The following is a 21,655-nucleotide window of genomic DNA, read 5'->3' on the forward strand; positions in this document are numbered from 1 at the left end:
GAGAGCGGTGTATTAGGGATGAACTGAATAGGGATAAAAGAACAAAATCATTCAAAGCAATAGCCCTGAGGGAAAGTGGTGACAGGCAAAAAAAAAAAAAAAAAAAATCAGCGGGATATTAGGTTTTTTAAGGAAAAATGTTTAACTAGCCTGTGAGTGTCACACGAGCATGTTTTAATTCCAAACATCTGAACCCAGTGTACATTTTCAAGCAATGATGGGAAATATGGATAGGTTGGATGGAAAAAAAGAAAACCGTTGAATTTGGCTAATTAAAACAGTACATATCGATTTCTGAAATGAAAGCTAACCATTATCTTGGTTTGAACTTGCAGCTCCTGGCTAAATACAGAGGCTTGCAGTGGGATAAAGTACTGCGACTAGAGGAGGTGCAGGCCAAACTTGGAGTCAGTCTGGAAGAAATGCTGGGGATCACAGAGGATGCCCTTCACCCCGAACCCTATAGCCCTGAGGAGGTCTGCAAGTGTCTGGGAATTAGCCTACAGGAGCTTCAAACCCAAATTCTGAGTCCAAACACTCAAGATGGTGAGTCTGCAGAAGAAAGTGAAGAACATGGGTTGTTCCCCTACTCACAGCTGGAAAGATTCCAGTATCCCCATGAATTTTACTGATTTTGAAGCATACTTGAGGGTATTTGGAGAATGTGTATGTTTTGGCAAACTTAATTATCTAGATTCTGGGCTTCATTAAATTCACTGATTGATTCACCACCAAACATTTCCTGATCTGCTATATGTATTCTGGTGAGGCAGCATGGTTCCTGCCCTCGAGAAGTTCCTATTTCAAGATGTTTCTCTTTTTTTCCTCTATGCATTTTTCTGATTATTATACGATGTACACAAAAAGGTCTAGGTTGGAGCAGTGCTTATAACTGCTGAGGGCCCCCCCCCCGGAACACCAGAAAGTTCACTGCTTAGCTTGAAACTTGTGTCTGTTTGCCTCCTGCTTTCAAGCAATGTTGTTTTCACACTGGTAACATCAGATCCCTAAGATGAAGGTAAAGGGCGGAGGTGCGCAATGGGGCCCTGGGGTGACTTCCCTTCTTAGAAGGAAAGGTTGTCTGTCTGTGGGCAGCCAGCACTGGGGAGCAGGGACATCTAGCTAAGATCCAGTTGCCTTTGGAGGTAGAGTTGGGTTGGGAGCTTGTGAAGGCCAGCCTCAGGGCCCCGTTTCAGTTCAGTGCATTGCCTAAGCTGCTTAACGTGGGTGTTAACTTTCTCCTCAGTTTGGCCTAACTCTGTGCTGTCCTGGCTCCCTTTTGAGTCCATACATGTCCACTTGGACAGTGTCGTCTGGGCTGAACCATTCCACTTACTAATTGCATCTTGGTCTTGCCTCTGGACCTTTAATCCTAAACATCACTGCCCTTTTCCTCTTTTCTGAAATGCAGTTCCTGTCTATCTTAAAAGCTCAATATAATTCTTATCTTTTCCATATCCATCTCAATCCACAGCTTGTTCCCTTTCTCTGTATCCATGTTCCTTTTTCTCTGCATCTGCCATCTTTCCAACCTCTCATTTTTTTTGTTTAGCATTAAAAAAAACAAGTTAACTTACCAGAAAACCTTGGAAAACACAAAAGATACTTTCCTTATCATAGTACATGCATTGCTGTTTATGTATATATTTAAGGTTTTTCCCCCAAAGAATAATGATTTCATTATTTTTATAAAAACGATGCATGCTTCATCTTACCCCTTCATCTAAAATAACTACCCTACTGGCCCATTTGCAATGCTTTCTATAATTTACTTAAGTTTTATTTGTACTCAATAAATCTATGTTGAATGAATGAATCCATTTTGTAATTCTGCCATCCTCAAAGGTTTCTTCCTCTTTTGCTATTGGAATTAGTAAGTTAAAAAAAACACCAAAAACAACTATGAACATAAATCAGTCTGTGGGGTTCTAGAATCTCCTAGATTAGTGTCACTTGATATACTTTCTGAATCTAGCCATCTAACTTCAGCCAAATTTCCAGCTGAATTCTCTTGGCACTCAGCTTTCACTTTAGGGATCAAGATCCTATTGTATCTTTTCCTTGTTCCTTCTGAGCTTGTGCTTTGGTTGGTCCAAGAACTTAAGCAAACGTTTCTCTTAACCCTTTAGAAGATGAGATTCTTACTAAATGTGGTGCTGCACTTAGATTATATGAGGGGGTGCAGAGATGTCATATGCCCCCAGCAGAGGATTCTGGAGGGTGCCTCTTGCCTTCATTTCAGGTGCATACACTTGAACATATTTAGTGTTGACTACAACTAATTTTTCTCATCAGGGAGAGCCATTCCTTTCTCAAAGGGATGTGGAATCCAATGTTCTCTTTCAGCCAAAGTTGCTTTCTTTATCTGGTTATGAGTGTGATTTGGGAGATGTGCACCATGAGGTGACAATGCAAGGAGAGATGTTTACAATCAAACTATGGCTCACAGCCTTTGCTAAGCCAGCCAGACTTCCAAAGGCTCATGTACACATACAATTGTTGTTTTCTCTTTCCAAATTTCTAATAGTTAGATTTGGAAATGCTCAGAGGCCATTAAAATTAAACACACAAAAGAAAATCCTTAAATCCTTTAAACGTTGTTTAGAATGGCTACAGTCCATCACTAGGAACTGGCTAAGAGTAATTTAAGTGTTATTTGTGAGGCCTTGCCTACAGGTAGGAAGAGTCTAACGGTGTGATATGATGTGTGGGTTTCTAGAGGCTCGGGGGCCAGGCTGATTTGAGGTGGGGGGTTGTCTCCTAAGGTGTGAACCAAGAGGGAAAAGATGAAGCTATGGTCAGAACGAGGAGAGGTGGGTGCATACAGCTGGCTCAGGGGTGGCCCTGCTGCTCAGATGCACTGTGCTGGGCTGGAAAATGAATCTCATTGCTTAGATTAGTAATCGCCTGGGACCATATGCTGACAAAGTGCTGGCCAGTTGCTGACTAATTTGTTTGGATCCTGTGATTTCCAAAGTCATGAGCAATAATCAGGCCTTTGAGCAAGCACAGGGCACTGACATGGACTGCTCTTTAGGAAGACATCTAGAGTAAAAAAAGCAACAAAAAACTTGTTATTTGCTTTATGGTTTACGTATTACTCTTCACTCACATGATATAGTTGGAATCTCACAACAACTCTGGGTCACATGGTTATCTTCATTTCATAGGTGAAGAAAGTGAGGTCAGAGAGTTACAGGATTACAGTTACAGTGATATGTGTTATGTACTGACCAGTGACTGTGCCACTGATGGGTAGGTTAGAGCTCAGAACCTCCCCCTTATCCCACAAGGCTAATAATGGCTCCTGAGCCACCCTGGAGCCACAAGAGCAGGAGAATTCTGGAATTTTCATTCATCCAGTCTCTTGTGTGAGACTGTTAAAAGAGCTAAAATGAAACAAATTCTGAAGGTACGTTTTCAGGAGGAGCTGATCCCTGCAGTAGTCTTAAATACATTTGGCCATCTTGAACTGAGACAGGCCCAGAATGAATCTATGAACTTGACCACCTCTTCATATTCTGTACCTTTAAACCCTTGAGTTCCCCAGGTTTCTCGAGTTACTGTGATTTGGGCATGGCTGGCAGGAGAGGACGTAGTGTGGTAGAGAGTTAGATCAGTGAAACTAAACACTGACCTCTGTCAGACACTCTGGTCCTCTTTGTTGAAGACGAGTGTTTTCCTATCTCTAGGAAGGTCATCCTTGCGTACCAAGCCCTTAGCTTCAGGGAGACCATACCTGGTGTGGAAGAGGAGGCAGGGGACATCTACCTTCCTGACAACAGTGGACCCATGGGCTCTGGTAACCTACACCTATGAAAGCAAGCTGGAAACAAGTTTTCCAGCCTCCGATGAGACTCGCATACAGTAGTTACTATAGTGGCATTTCCCAGAAATAAACCCTGACAGAGTCACAGCAACTAAACATGAGCCACAGGCACCATCTTCCCCCAGGATTTGTATCCTTGCAACAGGGTCCCTGTTTCGTGCACCTCTGTATTCCTGCAATGACTAGCACATGTTTGCTGAATGAATAAATGAGTTAAATTAATTTTCTTCTATCCATATGGAGAAGTAATGGGTAGGAGGCCAATTCAAGAACGCACTCTAAGTAAAGGGTGGTGGTCGGGGCTGAGTATCTAGCTTTAAAAAAAATCTGTTCATTCTATATTAATAGTAATAACAGTACTAACATCTAACATTGAGTGCTTACTATGCTGTAAGCACTCACTGTTCTAAGTGTTTTAAAACATTTGTTGTACTTGTCCTCATGTTTAGAGTACCTGCATGAAATAGTCCTTTTCCAGGCTGTAAACTGGTGTAAACACCTTTGAACACACACATTCAAATATTGATACATTCACTGTTCCTTTATGTCGTTCTCCCCACCCTCCTAACCTGTTCCTACTCTTGAGATATGACAGTCAAGCTCCCCAAATTAGGCAGCGTCTGGGGAACAAAGAACTTTTTGATAGATGTTGTTTTTGTTTGTTTGAAAATCTGTTTAAAAGAGAAAGGCAAATGCATTTTCCATTACAATACTAATTAGGCTTGTGCTCACTGACATAACTGTTAATAATGCTGAGTATTCCTTTTTCATTCTATAAACAAAGAGTGATACCAATGTTCTGCGGCCAACAGAACATTCTGTCTTGCATCTCAGTGTTTTTGACAGTGGTCTTTGAATTCACACACGGACTTTCCTTAAAACATTTGAAATCTCTGTAAGTGAAATAGAGCACAGGCTACATAGATTTAGTTTAGAGGAACATAAGGGATAAAGACTGGCTTCAGATGATTTTGCTGCTCGGAACATCCATATGGTAGGTTCCAATATTTTGCTGTTTTACAGATGAGGAAATGGAGGCACAGAACAATTAAGTAACTTGCCCAAGGTCACACAGCTAAAAGTGGCAGAGCTGGGATTCAAACCCATGGAGTGACTCCAGAGCCCTCCCTCTATGTATGCCCTCCCTCTTAACCACTGATGTGGGGCTGTATTAGGCTTTTAGCAGAGAAAGGCATTTATTATTTAGATTTGACCACGTGCAGTTGTGTGAGCTGTGTAAACAGTACATAAGGCTCTATCTTGGCATCAGTGCTGGAACCTGAAGTCGACAGGAAACAGTTAGGCAGTGATGATTGATGTGAAGTGGGGGTTAGCAAGGACAAGCAGGAACCCATGAGGATGGCCAGGAACAGGACTCAAACTCTCACCATCTCCGGGCCTGCAACTTTGATGATACCGGTGTCCTGCAGGGGAAGCTAAACATGTACCTGGCCCAAGAGGCAGAGAAGCTGAAAGAAGGGTCAGTGGGATCGGGGCGGGGGCGCTGTGGACCGAGCTGTTGCTCCATGCTGGTGAAGTGAGCTGGCAGAGAAGTGATAAGGTACATGAGCCGCAGTGGCACCTGGTGTCCCTGCTTAGACCACTGAGGCATCAAAGTAAATGCCTTTCATCTTTCCTAATATATTTTTTAATTTGCTTGTTTCTCCTGTAACTACCTGGTTTCCTGGCCCTGCCAGCTTCCTCCTTCACCCCAGCTGCCTCCTTGGCCTTGGCATTGCTGGTGCCCCCGGGCTGCTCAGCCCTGACCACCACCTTGGTCCCAGCCCTGCCAGCCTCCTTGGCCCTGACCTTGAAGTTCCTGGCTACTTCTTCAGCCCATATGCCTTTTTGAGCCTGGTTTTGTGGGCCATGCCATTCTTGGCTGCCTCAAGGGAAGGGAGAGGAAGGAGGAGAAACGAAAAAGACAATTTATAAACTTTTAAATATCTGTTTTTCTTAAGTCTAGGATACGTGACTTGACGTTACGCAGTATTCCTTTTGCTTGAATTTATCATGGATGTATCTCTACCTTCTGACAGGTGAAATCATCAGAGGGTCAGCCATGACTTTACTAGACCCTCTGTTTTGAGTAGAATGAGGCTTCTGTGGATAGGAGGACAGCAACCTCTCACTGTGGAACGTGTTGCTCCTTTGCTGGTTTGGATTCGGAAAACACCTTCTATGGTCTTCATCTACCTAAGAGGACAGAATCTTGCCGCTCCTCTTTTTACTTTTTTGTTCTTTTTGCTTTCATTTTCACGTTTTAAGTTTCCATGAAAGTAAATATTTTCTTTACATACAAAGCTGCTTTTCTTATAGTTAAATCTGTTTATTTTGGTCAAAGTGATTATCTCCTATATCAGTGTGTTCAAGCTGATTATGCTTTAGTAACAAGACCAAAGTCTCAGTGGCTTGACCCCCGACAAGTATGCCCACTCTGCATATTCAACACAAGGCAGCAGAGGAAGGAGTCTGTTCATCTGCGACATACAGGGACCCAGGCTTGGCGGGGAGGGCTCTATCTCAATATATTTGTCCATAATTCCTGTGGCCAGAGGAGGGGAATATTGCTAATCACTCACTGGCTTTTAACATCCTGTATGGAGTGACACCATCACTCCTACTCTCATTTCATTGGCTCAAGCAAGTCATGTGGATGTGAAGAACTTTAGCGGGGATGGGGAAGTGCAGTGTGTTTTAACATGTGTAAGGAGCATGGGGAACATTTTGGGAACAGTCCTAATGACACCCACACTTCCCTGTGCTGTGTAGCTATGAGTTTCATCCTACCAAATTTAAGTGATGAGAGCCAATTTACTTTCTCATGTAAAATTATGAAGCTGGCATTTCTTTCCAAACATCTGGGACAATGAATGTTGTTCTTGACCAAATTCCAAGTATTTTCACTTAAAAATTAGACATACTGTGATCTCTTTTTATGTTGAACATTTCTCTCATACTGGCATTTTATCTGCACTTTGCTGACATCCTTCCTAGTTCTTGGTTTGTCACTTTCTCCCTTGTCTTGTGGAGTTCACACAGACTCTTTTAAGGAGACTCTTTTTCTAGAGTCTTAGGGTATGGTCCAGGAAAACGTCTTTTGTTTGCTATTAGTTGTTCACTTCCTATGCCTTTGTTATTTTTCAAAGCACCTAGCTTCAGGTGGAAGGAGATTTCCTAATAAGAACTTCTAAATTAGAAACTGTGTACTTCTCCCTCTCCACATGAATTTGTGTCCAGTTTGTTTCCACACAAGTCAGGAGAAGTAACCAGGTATGGATCTAGGTAGGGGCTTTGAGAAGGTTATTGCCAAATTTTAATAGTAATGACAACAAAATGATGACCCATTGTATCTGACTAGACCTTCACAGTTTTAGCCTCATGAGATCTCAATCAATCTTCATTCGTGTTGCAGGTTTCCTGATGAAAACATGACATGGCACCACTTTCTGTTCAAAGGCAGAGACACTGCATAGGTTTTTTTTAAGAAAACGCTTGAGGAAGATGGTTCTTCATATTGTCTTTAGGCAGGAATGGGGTGGGAGAGACCCAAGAATGAGCACCTGCAGCCCGTTAGTGCCGCTGGGAAGCCTTAATTCTATCAAGGGTTATTGATGCAGCAAAAAAGACCAGAGACCACCTCCCTAGGAATAGCAGTAACATTTAGTCTTTTACTGAGAAACTTTAAAATGTTCTAAGAACAAGGAAGATAAAATTCTACTCAATTAACACAAAATAGCAAGGTATATACTTCATTTCTGTATTTTAGTCCAATAGGGGAAAGGGGGCAGAGAGGATGCAATTCAAAAAGGAGCCCTCAGACAAAGAAAAAGGGAAAAAGAATCTGATAATGGGAGAGAGACTGATGTGTACACAGAGCTGGTTTATGGACAAGCACATAAACACGAACACAGAGAGACCACAGACCAGCTCATGCCTGTGTGCATTCACGGTCCCCGGGCGGCTACATAAACACATGCGTAATCACGGGCTTCTGTGAAGTAGCAGTGTCCTCATCAGTCTCTGCAGGATATGACCGGTTATGTTGTCAGCACCGTGAGAAGAGGAACATCTCATGAGATGTTCCTGAGAGTGCGCCCTTTTTCTCTTCCCTAATATCACACTGCATTTTGGAAAGTCTAGGTGTAGTGTGGGTCTACCGTCTTCAGTACTTGCCATGAGGAAATTAAGGGGAGGGTCCCATTTAGCCCACGTCAGAGCTCTCTCACTCTCCCCTCTTGTGCCGTGCCCAGGCCACCTTCCTGGTCTGCGCTAGTGCATCCCTTTCCAAAGCAAACTGTAGCCAGCAGCCCTGGCAAGCAAGGTGGGCCTTGCATGGCAGATGACATAGCTTCTCACTTGCTTAATCTATTGTCATAAACTCCTACCTTTTGATCATAATGGCAAATAAATGAGTAATGTAAGTAAATAGGAGTCAATTTTTATTCCTTTATTCAGTAAGTACTCAGTTGAAGGGCAACTATCCAAGCACGGTGCTAGGGACTGCGTATTAGTGATCAGTAAGGCCGGCAGGCTCCTGGTCTTCTTTATTCAGCGTTTTGTGGGAAGGCAACAATAAAATAAATCCTGAAGTGTTCCGATGAAAATATACTACTTATTTCTCAGATAAACACTGAGTTTCCCTTTGCCTCTCCTTGTCCTTTTTGCTCCTTTACATTCCCCACCCCCCGTAATTCAATTAATAGAAGAAAGCAAAGACAAGAGCTCATTCCCATTTATGCTAAAATATTAGGACAGGCCAACTCTAGGCAAGTGTGACCCTTGTTTTCCAAAGTCCTTCATTCAGCTCTGCATTGGCCAAGACTCCTTCCCAACTCCCTAGGCTCCTTTTCAAATGACCTGAAATTGTCCAGTCCTTTCACTTTTTCCAAGAACAAAGTTTTAGGGAAGTTCTGGGAAGTTCATGGGAAAGTAGTTTCCTCAAGAAAGAGAGGGAAAGAAAAATGCGGCTCAGCCAGGAGCAGCTTTAGATTCTTCCTTTGCTGATGGGATGGGAACAAGAAGTTGACATTTATTGAGAATTAGTTGAGAATTATTGAGAATTTATTGTTACATTCAAGGCTCTTTATTAGGTTCTAGGGTCTGGAGAGGAGAAAGCCTCACTGCTAATAGAGTCACGGGATTTCACTGCTACTGGGGGTGGGTGCCATAGTTTTGGTGACCTAGCATCCAGGCCCCTTTCCTAGGGAAATCTGCTGTGTGCATGTTGATGGGAGAGTGGGCTTTGCTTCCTATGGTAGAAGCTGGAGGGTCAGATTTGCCTCTCCCCAGTCTCTTGTCACCTGGGTGTGAGCAAGGGCCTTAGTTTCCTCCTGGGGTCCTGGCCAATCTCTTGGCGTCGTGCCTCCATGTTAGCTCTGAGGAGCTGCCTTAGCATCTATTGCCTTTATTGTCCTTATTTAGTGATTTCTGTTTAGTAAACAATTATGTCTTTTTTATTTAAATTTTTTAAAAAATTTATTTTCATTTATTTTTCACTGTGGTAAGAACAGTGCTTGTGTCTGGGGCTTTGAGTCTGGGGCTTTGAGTCAGCTAGGCACAGGGTCTGTTGATAAGGTATCTTGAGTCTGATGTCATATCTAGACTTGTGAAGTGACCATGACAGTGTTCTTCGCTGCCTGCTTCCCTTGGCTTCTGACTCATTTGTGCCTGGCCTTCTTGTATTCTAACAGAGAATAGGTATATGGAATTCTCGTAATTCTAATAGATTTTGTGAGCTCCCTAATATCTTTAAAATAAATTCCTTTTTTGATTAAGTTAGTCCATGTCGGTTTCTGTTGTTTACAAACAAGAATCCTGACTGACATAATTGCTAAAAGCCTGTAATGGTTTCTTATTTCTAGCTGGAATTTTAAACCTGGATCCAAGGATAGCTTTACCGCATCTTGTGTATATGTTGTACTATATGTAGAGTTTTGGATATTTGTGCATTCAGATGGGGGGAGGGTCCCTAGCTTTTATTCGATTCTCGAAAGTTTCTCTAACTCTAAAAAGGCCAAGAACCACTTATCTGCAGGATACCTTTAAATTTAAATACCTTTAATTTAAATACCTTACTTAGATATAATGTACAAAATTTTGATGATCTGGCCTCTGTCTACTGCTTCAGTTTTCTCTTTCATTGTGTTTCCTGTTGCTTCTGCTCTTTGTCCAGGTTCTATGCAAATCACATCTAAGAATTTAGAATTCTCTAAAAGCACCTCATGTTTTTTAATCTCCATGTCTTTGCTCGTGATGTTCCTTCTGCCTTAAGTTCCCAGTGCTTTTCTTTGCTCTTTACCCCTCCTTTTCGTTGGTTTTCTGGGGACCTACTCATCTTTTAAATTCAGCCGGCTTCACCTCTTCTGTGAAGGTCATAATCTCTGTGCTCCATCGCCTTGGCTCACCTGATTCCAGCTTTGCCAGCAGCGCATGTCATGTTAGCAGCTGGTGTGAGCATGTCTTCGTCAGCTTGGGGCATTCTCCAAAGTCACTGAAGGTAGCTGCGCTGCCCAGGCACATCTTTATGGAGAAGTTAACCCCATTTGGGGGCAACAGTGGGCATGTCTGTGGATAAATGCCTCAGGCTTCCCAACTGCTGATGGGCCTATTCTGAGGCACCTTCATGGTTCTTCAGAGAGGCTTCTGAGCAACTGGGCTCCCAGTTGTCCACAGTGGTGACCTGTTCTGCACCCTCTATTGGCCTTTCTTCTTTCCTGTCTCCCTTGCCTTACTCCTCTGCTCCTGCTTCCTAGATTTCTGTTACCTGCACCCAAGGCTTTGTCTCAGCCTCTGCTTTCAGGTCAACCCAGATCAGGACAATCTCTTGGCGTCGTGCCTCCATGTTAGCTCTGAGGAGCTGCCTTAGCATCTATTGCCTTTATTGTCCTTATTTAGTGATTTCTGTTTAGTAAACAATTATGTCTTTTTTATTTAAATTTTTTTAAAAATTTATTTTCATTTATTTTTCACTGTGGTGAGAACAGTTAACGTGAGATTTAGCCTCTTAACACATTTTAAGTGTGTATTATTGTTGACTATGGGTACATTGTTGTACATCTTACTTGATAATCATCTTATTTAGCTGAAACTTCATGTCTGTTGATTAGTAAGTCCCCATTTCCCCTTCCCCTGGCTCCTGGTAACTACTATTCCAGCCTTTGATTTTGTGAATTTAATGACTTTAGCTACTTCCTATAAGTGGAATCATGTAGTACTTGTCTTTCTTTTGTTGGCTTATTTCATTTAGCATAATATCCTCAAGGTCCATTCATGTTGTTGTATATTACAGAATTTTCTTCATTTTTAAGGCTGAATAATATTCTTTTATATGCATATACTGCATTTTTTTAACCCCTTCATCCACTGGTGGACATTTAGTTTGCTTCTACATCTTAGCTATTGTGAACAGGGCTGCAGTGAACATAGCATTGCTAGTATCTCTTTGAGATCCTGATTTCAGTTTTTTTGGACGTATACCCAGAAGTGGGATTGCTGGATCATACAGTAGTTCTATTTTTAATTTTTTGAAGAACCTCTGTACTGTTTTCCATGGGGGCTGCACATTTTGCATTCCCACCAACAGTGTGCAAGGGTGCCGGTTTCTCCACATCCTCACCAACATTTGGGAATAGTAATGTTTGTTAAACTACTGCTTCTTGAGGGTAAAGAGCTCATCTTATTCATTAGTGTTCCCTCAGTTTTAAGAAAGAAAACTGTACCCTCATCAATGTGTGAAAAAACGGAAGACATGAGAGCTTTCTTCAGATCTCTCAAGGGCTGTCTGTGTTTACATATCTCTGGGGAGCAGAACTAACAGTAGAAGTTACTAGAACACAGAGTTTAGTTCAATATGGAGTTGTCAGTGCACATGGGGGGGTGGTATTTGTTAGTAACAGTGGCTCATTATGGCATGATGACGCACTTGGTTTGCCCACTCTTCCCTCTCTAGCCAAGAATTCCTATAATAGAGAGTTTTATGGAAAAAGAGTCCCACATGCAGATGTCTACAGGGACCAGGCAGCCATGCAAACTAGTGAGGTGGGCTGAGTGTCAGATAGTTGGGAATGGAGGGAACTGTGTGGAAATAAAGTGTGTGCGTTCTGTCTAAAAGGGGTAGCTGCTCCTCAGCTCCAGTCAGCAGCCTTTGTGCAAGAATATAGGTTCAGTGCTGCCAGGTTTCAATTTTTCAAGGGAAAACAGAAATCTGGATTCATATATAAAAATGCTCAGTTTAGAAAACAGTATGTGGGTCAAGAAGGCATCACTGTGGCTGGGGGTGGACCATGGGTTGTTAGTCTGCAACCTTTGTGTAGCATGTGTAGCCAAGGATGTTAAAGCTTCAGGTGTGAGGACAGCCTCCTCGAGAGACTGCCCCAGGTCCTGGTCAGTTTGCTTTCTTCGGGTCTGTAAACACACTCTGCCTATTCCCAGCTCAGGCCTTTGGTCATCCTTTCTTTGTGGCAAGGAAGCTCTGTGGTATGGGCCCTCCTGTGATCCTTCCCATTACTGTCCTTCCTCCACCAAACCCGATCCTCTTTGGTGCACCTTCAGCATTTCTAGCACTTGGATGTCTGCTGCAGTTCATCACTTTCCAGTGGTCTCAGAGCTTGTTTTCTCTGCTTAACTGGGTTGTTGAGTTCCTATCCAGGGCTTCTATTTCACATGTCTTTCCTATCATTTGGAGCATGGTGTGGGGCACGTAGCAGGTGCTCAAAAAGAACTATTGGTTGACTGACGCTAGGTGGCCATCTTACTCAGGGCTTTTGTCATCACTCTTAGTAGAAGCTGAGGTAATAAAAAGGCTCTTAAGTAAAAAAATAAAATTAAATTAAATCATGGGGCTCTTTCAGAAATCAAATAGGCATGTCCCCCATCTCCTATTGACCTGCTGTTGTTAGAGCTTTTATGAGGAAAATGGTGCCCAATGTGTTACTTCTGTCACAGGCTTTCTCATCCTTTCTCACTAAAGATACAGCAAAAGACCCAGTCATCTGTTCCCCTTTTTAGATCCATTGATTAGAGATGGGTTCTGACCATAAGCTATGTGGCCATCCTTTTAAGGTAAAAGTGAGCAGACACCTTTTTGTTACAAAGGTTGTCTAAAAAAAAAATATTTTAACTGATTATGATGATTTATTTCTCTTCCTTCCCTTTTATTTGAAACACATCTTGTTTGTTTTAGAAACCTCCTTTCTTCTAGATCTGTGAAGCAAAACACAATATAAACAATTCTGTCTGTGATAATGGGTATTAGGTACACTTTGGACACGGGAGCTTACTAGCCATCTTTTAACCCTCTTTTAGTCAACTTTTCCCACTTTTTTGGTGAAGGTGCTAGTAAGCATAAATTGCCAAAATAGGTCTTCTCTATTGCATTTGTCCCATAACTGTTTATTTTGCCAAGTTTCAGTGCAGTTTTGCTACAAAGACAAGGAACTGACCATCCCTTCAGTGAACATTTATTGAGTCCCTATGGTGTGCCAGACCCTATTTCAGCTGCTGAAGATACAGAAGTGAAATTCTGTAGACAAGGAAGGCCCTTGCTTCCCAGGGCTGACCTTCTAGTGGTGAGAAACAAGCACAAACCGATGAACAAATATATACACAAGACATTTGGGATGGTAGTAAGTGTTGGGAGAATAAAATAGGATGGAGAGAATATATATGTGAGGGAGTTACTCTAGATTGGAGTTGAGGAAAGGTCTCCTTGGAGCTGTGACAGCTGAGACTTGAATGACAAGTGGGGGCCAGCCCTGTCAAGATCAGGGGGAGGAGCATTCCAGGCCAACAAAACAGCTCCTTTCACAGGGCCTACAGCAGGAACCCCTGTGGTGAGTGTGCTGGCCCAGGAAATCAGAGGGATGGGAAGTTTAGAGCTAACAGAATTATTATACAAGTGAATTAATTCAACGGCTTTTGCAGTTTAAATGTTTATGGTCGTGATCATTTAGATCTTAGAATCTGTGTCACGATTTCAGGATTAGACTCAGTCATTATCCACGATTCACACTGGAGAAAGTCAATCTTTCAAAGTCTGTGCGGTGTATCCTGCTTTGAAGCCTCAAATTTCCCATGATAGACAGGACACTAATAGTGTCTGGTGTTGTATTCTTAAATTTGCCTTGGAAATAATCGTGCATGTGGTGAACATAGTAACAAACAACTTCCTTCATCTTTTACTATAATAATTGCTCTCAAGGATTGTAAGAGCTTATAGACAGTTGGAGCATCCAGTTTTAAAGTTAACTGGACAGGGAAGAAAGCTATTGTGGATAAAGTTTCAGATTTTCTTGGATTTTTTGGTATCTGCATATCAAGAGACCCGGTGAGTTGCCAGCACATAACATGCCAGAATCCTGGATCCAGAGAGCATGTGTGATGTCCAGCCAACACAGAACTGCTTTTCCTCCCAAAGGGTGGTCTCCAAATCTGTTGTAGCCTTTGGCAAGATTTTTATATCACAATTGGAAACAGATGCCCTTTCTGCCCTCTCCCTTGTTGTCAGAGTTACTACCGTTGCGGGGGGGCAGTGTGAGCCATGGTGGTCTGTCATGCACCTTCAGAATGCCCAGCCCCAGTAGACGTTCCTATTCAGAAGCCTTGTATGAAACACTCTGCAATGGAGAATAGATGTGAGAAGGTGCCAGGTTTGTGCAGTTCTGATCGTCTGCTCGGGCCATTCTGAATGTTTCTTGTCACAAAGCAAAACACGAGTCCTAAGGTTTAGTATAAAACATCTCTCTGGGGGCGCCTGGGTGGCTCAGTTGGTTGAGCACCTGCCTTCGGCTCAGGTCACGATCCCAGGGTCCTGGGATCGAGCCCTGCATTGGGCTTCCTGCTCAGCGGAGAGTCTGCTTCTCCCTCTCCCTCTGCCCCTCTCCTCCTTGTGCTCTCTCTCTCTCTCTCTCAAATAAATAAATAAATAAATAAAATCTTTAAAAAAAATAAAACACCTTTCTGGATGGTTTCTATTTTAGAATATTTAATCCTAGTGGAAAATATTTCATCCTAGAGGACTATATAATCCTAAAGAAAAACTAAAACATACTGTCCCTAATGGACTATATTGAGTTTTATTTACTCATCCAGACTATCAAAAATCACTGTAAATTCTTGACTAAAAGAGACTTATTAGATATAACAATGAAATATAATGTGTGGGCTTTGTTTGGATCCTGGTGTAAATCAACTAAAATTTAAATGACAACTGGGAAAATTTAATATGCAAGAGTGGTATAGAGTCAAGAAAGTGTTTCCAGCTGGGGCCATCATGACTTCTTGGAGCATAAAAAATTTAAACTGAAACAGGTGAAATTTTGAGAGGGAGAGAAAGGCCAGGAGATGATTTCTGTGTGGCTACCAGTATCCTGAGAAGCGAGGAGTGTTTGAGTAACTCTAAGTAGGGGAGTTTGGCTGGAGGGAAGACCTCCTGCTGGGACCGAGCCTGCTGAGGGCAGGAATCTGGATGATGGGAAACACTGGCAAGGCAGTAAAGGTTTGGGGCAAGTACGGCTGTGTGTCAGGAGCTCAGTCTGGCAGTGTTGTCCTTAAGGGAGGTTGCAGGGAGGAGAGATTAAGACAGCAATATCAATTTAGAAGCTACTGCAAAATAGTTCAAGTGGGAAAGGAAGAAAAGTGTAAATCTGGGTGATGACAGTGGCGATATAAGGGAGGGATGATTACAAGGCATGTTGCCAAAGAACTGACTAGATTTGATGACTGAATTTAGGGCCTCTTTGAAAGAGAACAGGAAAATTGATATGAATTTTGCATCATTTCACTGATGTCAGTAGTTAACTGTAAGTTTAATATACCTAATGTGACTGAATTGAGACTGTTTTTAATTTTTTATTTATAGAAAGGTAGCCCCAACCTTGTAATTACTGAACTTCACACAAATCCTAAGAATGGCTTCACTTCCTCTAGCCATGGCTGCCTTTTTACCCATCTCCAAGAGTTGGACAGTGCTGTGGAAGGGGAAAAAAATGTGACCTGAAACTTTAATAAACTTTATTGGTTCATTAAGTGAAATGTGACAGCACCTCTGAAAAAGTAGTAAAAGTCTAGGGAGAGAAACCTGGAGGCCGACACTGGAGGATCAAGTCATGTAGAAAAGGCTACCTCGAGAGGATGTTCATTGTCCAGTGGAGTGGCAGAACCAGCTGCAAGGAGGGAGCTGGGGAATAAATCCTCTGACCTACTCTCTTCCCTCCCATTTCTCAATGATCTCCCTTTCCCTAGTCTAGACGGCAAGGGAACCCAGGGGTGTAATCATATGGGTCAGCCTCCTGAGAGTAGAACTGGGGGTGCAGACAGAAGGTAACGGTCAGAGCATCCTCTTTACAACATCTAACAACCATAGGGGAAGGGGGAAGCCTTGGAAGGAGATCTTCATAGAATCATAAAATGTTAGACCTCGTTTTAGAGATGGGGAAATAGAACCGTGTAGAGGTAGCAACTGGGTACAGCTAATTGTCACAGAGCTGAGAAGAAATGACAGACCTTGTGATTCGCAGCCCTGGCTCTTTCCAGGAGGCTAGGTAGCTTCCATGGAATCACAAATTCCCCAGGGCCACAGCACCAGCTCAGCCACTTCAGCAAGGCTGAAAATGGTAAGGGGGTCCCAGTTGTTATTCAAGGGAGTGTGTACGCATTATACATAAAGCCATTGCAATAGGACGTGTTTCTGTAACTGAAGTTAGAGTCATTGTGGATAATCTAGAAAGTATAGGAATGTGTTAAGGAGAAAATAAAATCACCCATAATGTAACACAGAAATAACTGTTAATGTTTTGGTGCTTTCTTCGAAGTTTTAGAAATTCAAATTTACATAAATTGTGTATATGTGAATGCAAAATTAGGATCAATTGTACATACAGTTTTGTATCTTGTTTTTTCACTTGATAGTGAATAATTTCCTATGAGTAAATGGTCTTAGAATCTGAGTTCTAATAGCAGTAACATTTTTAACGGAGGTAGCTTGATTTTTAAAATGTTTCCTGTTACTAGACATTTGTTTCCTATTTTCTGCTATGATAGATAATGTTTGTGTGTGTGTGTACATATATAAGTAATTGTGCTTATCTGCAGGATACATTTTTATAAATAGAATTGCCAGCATAAGCATTTTCAGTGGTCCTTTCTGGTGGGTCACAGTGGAAAGAATGTGGCCCTGGGATCAGACATCCTGATTGAGACTCCGCTTCTCCAGTTTCTGGATGTGTGACCTTGGGCATGTGAGTTCAGTCTGCTGTCTGTTAAACAGGGGTCATGCTGCCACCCCCCCAGCGCCCTGAGAACTCCGTGAGACAGTGCCTCCAAAGGGCCAGACGTGTAGGGAGTGCCCAACACACATTACCTCCCCTCCCTGTGGGATGAGTTAGTTTGCACGCACGTGTGCGCACACGTCTGGGTGTGCAGAATGAAGGGAAGAAAGTGTACTCCTGACACTGTATCAAGAAAAAAGGAAAACTGACTTGAAAAGAGACAAATGTAGACTATGAAGGTTTCTTTCGGTGAAAGAGAGACCTATTTAAAGCCTAAGGTGTTGATAATGAAGATAGACACGGAAGTCCTCAATGACTATTTTTCTTTGCACGGGGTTGTCCAGTAAATATTTCTCATTGTTGCCCGTCCCCTTCCTTCCTAAGTGCTCGTCTTCAAACCCTACCAGCGGGCAAAGCACGTGTACAGCGAGGCTGCGCGGGTGCTCCGGTTTCAGAAGATATGTGAGGAAGCACCTGACAACACGGTCCAGCTGCTGGGGGAGTTAATGAGCCAGAGCCACGCGAGCTGCCGGGACCTGTTTGAGTGCAGCTGCCCCGAGCTGGACCAGCTGGTGGACATCTGTCGGTGAGGCTGAGAGAGCAGCAGGGCGGCGGCGGGAAACTGTCTAAATGGATGAGAACAATGCAATATTTTCATAACCCTCTAGGTGAAAGGAGACCCGGCCTCACTTCCTGAGGTGTAGTATACAGAGCTAAGCTTGTTCCCTCCTCAGTATCTGCGGGAGAAAGATTGGAGATCTGACTCCAGAGCTTTATGAGGCTCCAGGTGTGGAATCTGTTCTTCCCGTCTCTCTGTCTGGGGATGACTCGGTAGATTTTGGGGAGCTTTGCTTAGACAGGGATGCTGCGGTTACTTTCTCGTCATGTTTTCATCAGTGGTATCCACTACAGCGGTGCCCTGCCAGCATCTTCTGTTTGGTATCCTACGTTTGGTAGCTTTTTTTTTTTTTAAAGATTTTATTCATTTATTTGACAGAGAGACAGTGAGAGCAGGAACACAAGCAGGGGGAGTGGGAGAGGGAGAAGCAGACTCCCAGCTGAGCAGGGAGCCCGATGTGGGACTCGATCCCAGGACCCCGGGATCATGACCTGAGCCGAAGGCAGACGCTTAACGACTGAGCCACCCAGGCGCCCTGGTAGCTTTACTCAAAAGGAAGGAGAAAACAGAAAGAGGGCCTCAAACCTGATCGGAGTGTATTTGGGGGCAGGGGAGGTTGCTGAAGGAGTTACTCGGAAAGCCGGCATCCTCTGCCATCCAGATTTAGGTTAGGCAAGTTGGAGAAGTAAGGATTTGACGAAAGCCTGTTTTATAACTGGTTGGTTGAGACAGAAATGTAAAGAGGAAAACTCTTTCACAAAGCCTGACAACAGCTTCCTTATAATTGTTAGAGAGTGGGGGTAATGGATACAGTAACATGGTCACTTTACCCAGAAGGGATCTCACTGACCTTGGGAAAACTGAAAGGGAAATTGGGAGAACTCTCAAATGGCTAGATGTTATTTCCACTGTGAGAAGATGTTACAGAACTGCCTGCAATTAGTCATGAAAATATAATTAACCACTTGGCGCCTATGGCTTGCCTCACTCATTGCTACACCCCCAGCTTGAAAAGTATAAATCATCTAGCTCCAGTGATCACAAATGGCATGTATAACCCAACTTGTAGAGAGATTTGAACATAGCATTGATGAGCATCCTTCTCTTGACGTCAGAGTTTGCTCACTAACTGCCAAAAAGCCTTCCGGGGCTTGTTCCATTAAAAGTGCTCTTTTCTGAAAGTATCAAGGGCCCAGTAAATGGAAGGGACAAATATTGTTCAGTTCTGGAAATCAGAGGAAGTGGGATGATTTGTGCAGAAATCGGGAAGAAGTGTCTTTGCCTGGAAGGTAGTGGAATAGTTTGAATCCCACATGAAAGGCAGTGAAGGGGCATTTGCCAGCCTCCTGGACTTCGCTAAAGAACTTTCTCTTCCTGGGATGGCCAATCAGCTCTTGCTCTTTTGGAGTCTACATTCTCATGGAGAAAGAGGGAGGGGACAATTAAAAATAAATCGAGTGGTAGTAAGAAGTGCTATGGAAAAAAAAAACAGAAGGGATAGAAGGCACCAAGGTTGGGTGGATAATCTTTCTAGGAATTGGTTGAAGAAGGCTTCCCTGAGAAGATGATGTTTGAGCAGAGACCTGAAGGAAGTGAAGAAAGGAGAATGGCAAGTGCATAGGCCCTGAGGTGGGGACGTGGCTGCCACGTGTGAGGAACAGCTAGCAAAGCAGTAAGGTTGGAGGGCAGTCAAGAGGGAGAGAGTGGCAGGTGATGAAGGAAGAGAGGTTGTGGGGGAGGCATACAACGTGGGCCTCATGGGCCATCAGAAGGACTCTGGCTTTGGGTGGAAAAAGGTGGTAGTGGAAGCACCGCAGGATCTGGTGCCAGATGTGCCTCGAAGGAAGATGCAAAACATCACCCTGGTGAAAGACAGGAATCAAGAGGACTGCTGGGCTTTTTGCCTGAGAAATTTTCCTCGTTCCCCTAAAAGCCTCATTTTGAGAAGCCCGATTTCACAGTTTGGGTTTGGGATTATCTCGTAGTACCATAAGGTAGGAGAGTAGGAAGGAGCCTGTGAGATCCAAGAAGGCACTGAGAGGTGAAGTGATTTCAACCACATCATGAGTCAGTGTGAAGCCGAGCTCCCGACCCAGTGTTTTTGCCACACCTCTTTCTCTTCCCTTGGGTTTACCAAGATATGGAATGTGGGTCATTTTTTTTTTTTTTAACCTATTTTCCTCTCCTGGCTTTAAAGCTTTAATAATGGAAACTTTGGTTGTTATAGGGTGCGGTGTTTGAACATTGAACAAAACCATGCTGAGCGGGGGAGGCAGTGTGTATGGTAGGAGGCCAACTGTGTTTAAGTGAGGAAGGTTGAGTCCTAGCTCTGCCACTTTTCCTTTTGAGCCCTGTGTCTTTTTCTGTTCTAACAGTCCATAGGGGTATGTATGTGTATATATTTTAAAGATTTTATTTATTTGAGAGAGAGAGAGAGAAAGAGAAAGGAGCCCGATGCGGGACTCGATCCCAGGACCCTGGGATCATGACCTGAGCCGAAGGCAGACACCTAACGACTAAGCCACCCAGGCACTCCAGGTCTATATATATATATATATTTTTTAAGATTTTATTTATTTATTCATGAGAGACAGAGAGAGAGAGAGAGGCAGAGGGAGAAGCAGGCTTCCAAGGAGCAGGGAGCCCGATGCGGGACTCGATCCCAGGACGCTGGGATCTTTACCTGAGCCGAAGGCAGACGCTTAACCATCTGAGCCACCCAGGCGCCCCCAGGTCTATATATTTTTAAAAATGTGGTTCCAGTGAAAGATTTAGTGGCTATGTCTTAAAAGGGTTTAGAAGTGCACCTTTTATTTATTATTTCACTTATTTTTTTTGGAAGCTCCTTTCTTAATAGCTTAATACTTGAATTTAACACTTAAATACTTTATTTCTTAAAATATTTCTGTCTAGCCCATTTTCATCTGCTATATTTTCTGAGGAAAATTCAGTTGTGTCTGGTATAAGGAGCGCCCTCCCCTTTTTATGGTTGTTTTTGTTTGGGAAGTCAATTGCTAAGCATCAAAATTAGTTTCTACCTATTCCATAACCATATAGGGACCAGGTTTCCCATATTGAAAGGTTACCTTTGGGCATGTTGTAAATATTGGCCAGAATAAATAGTTGTCGGGTCCTTAAACTTCTTATATAATTATTTTTTTCTTTGCTGTCACTGTGACCAGAAGATATTCTTCAAATGTTCCTGTTGGTTGCCAGTTACTACAAGGTCCTAAGTGGCGACGAACCTCAGAGGACAGCCCCCCAGGAACTCTCACTGATGCCATTCTTCCCTTGAGCAAGCAAAAGCTTTTCAATTGGGTATTTGTGTCCTATGTGACACCGAAGTCTAAACCCCACTTTCAAGAGCTCTGACACACACTTTTTTGTGTGTGGACATAAGGAGGAAGAGGGAGGAATGCAGAAGAATGAAAAAGATAGTGGTGTTATGGGGTGGCTAAAACTGGGAGAGGAAGATGTGTAATAGAGAGTAGTAGATGGTAAAAGTACGGAAAGGTTCAATGAAAAATGAGACATTCTTAAGCTCCGGTTGCTCCTGAAGCTTCATGACTGTTCACTGGGCCGGGGAGCTGAGGCGTGGGTTGTGCTGGGAAGGGCCCTGACAAGGCCTGGAGTGCCGGTACATAAACCCAACTTCTGGGAGGTTAGTATTTTGTTTAAGAATCATGATCATCTCCACCCTTCCCTGTCCCTTTAAAAATGTTAACAACCAAAATAATAATAATAATAATGATGAATAAAATAAAATAAAAATGTTAACACCAATGGGGAAGGTGTGACTAAGACTGGGCAGCCTGAGAAGGTTGGTTGCCTTTTCGGAGACAGAAGACGACAGAGGGAAGCTGAAATGGGTACAAGGAGGAGCAAGGCCAGAGATAATCTTTACTTCCTGATCCACTTTAGAATTCCTTTATTTTTCCT

General features: G+C 43.0%; 1 protein-coding gene across 4 annotated transcripts in view; it reads left to right on the forward strand.

The window, feature by feature from the left end:
- Window positions 1–21,655, forward strand: part of GALK2 (galactokinase 2) — a 113,835-nt gene that overhangs the window by 86,004 nt on the left and 6,176 nt on the right. For 3 of the 4 annotated variants that reach the window (XM_034994673.1, XM_034994676.1, XM_034994674.1), the window contains exons 8-9: window positions 336–546; window positions 17,482–17,683. In XM_034994673.1, the coding sequence (XP_034850564.1) occupies window positions 336–546; window positions 17,482–17,683 (413 nt within the window). Of the gene's footprint in view, window positions 1–335; window positions 547–17,481; window positions 17,684–17,765; window positions 17,877–21,655 lie in introns of those variants that run through there. The other variant, XM_034994675.1, reaches the window with a different exon arrangement.

The sequence above is a fragment of the Mirounga leonina genome, unplaced genomic scaffold, assembly GCF_011800145.1.
Source record: "Mirounga leonina isolate KUSES-001 unplaced genomic scaffold, KU_Mleo_1.0 Mir_91, whole genome shotgun sequence".
Taxonomy (NCBI): domain Eukaryota; kingdom Metazoa; phylum Chordata; class Mammalia; order Carnivora; family Phocidae; genus Mirounga; species Mirounga leonina.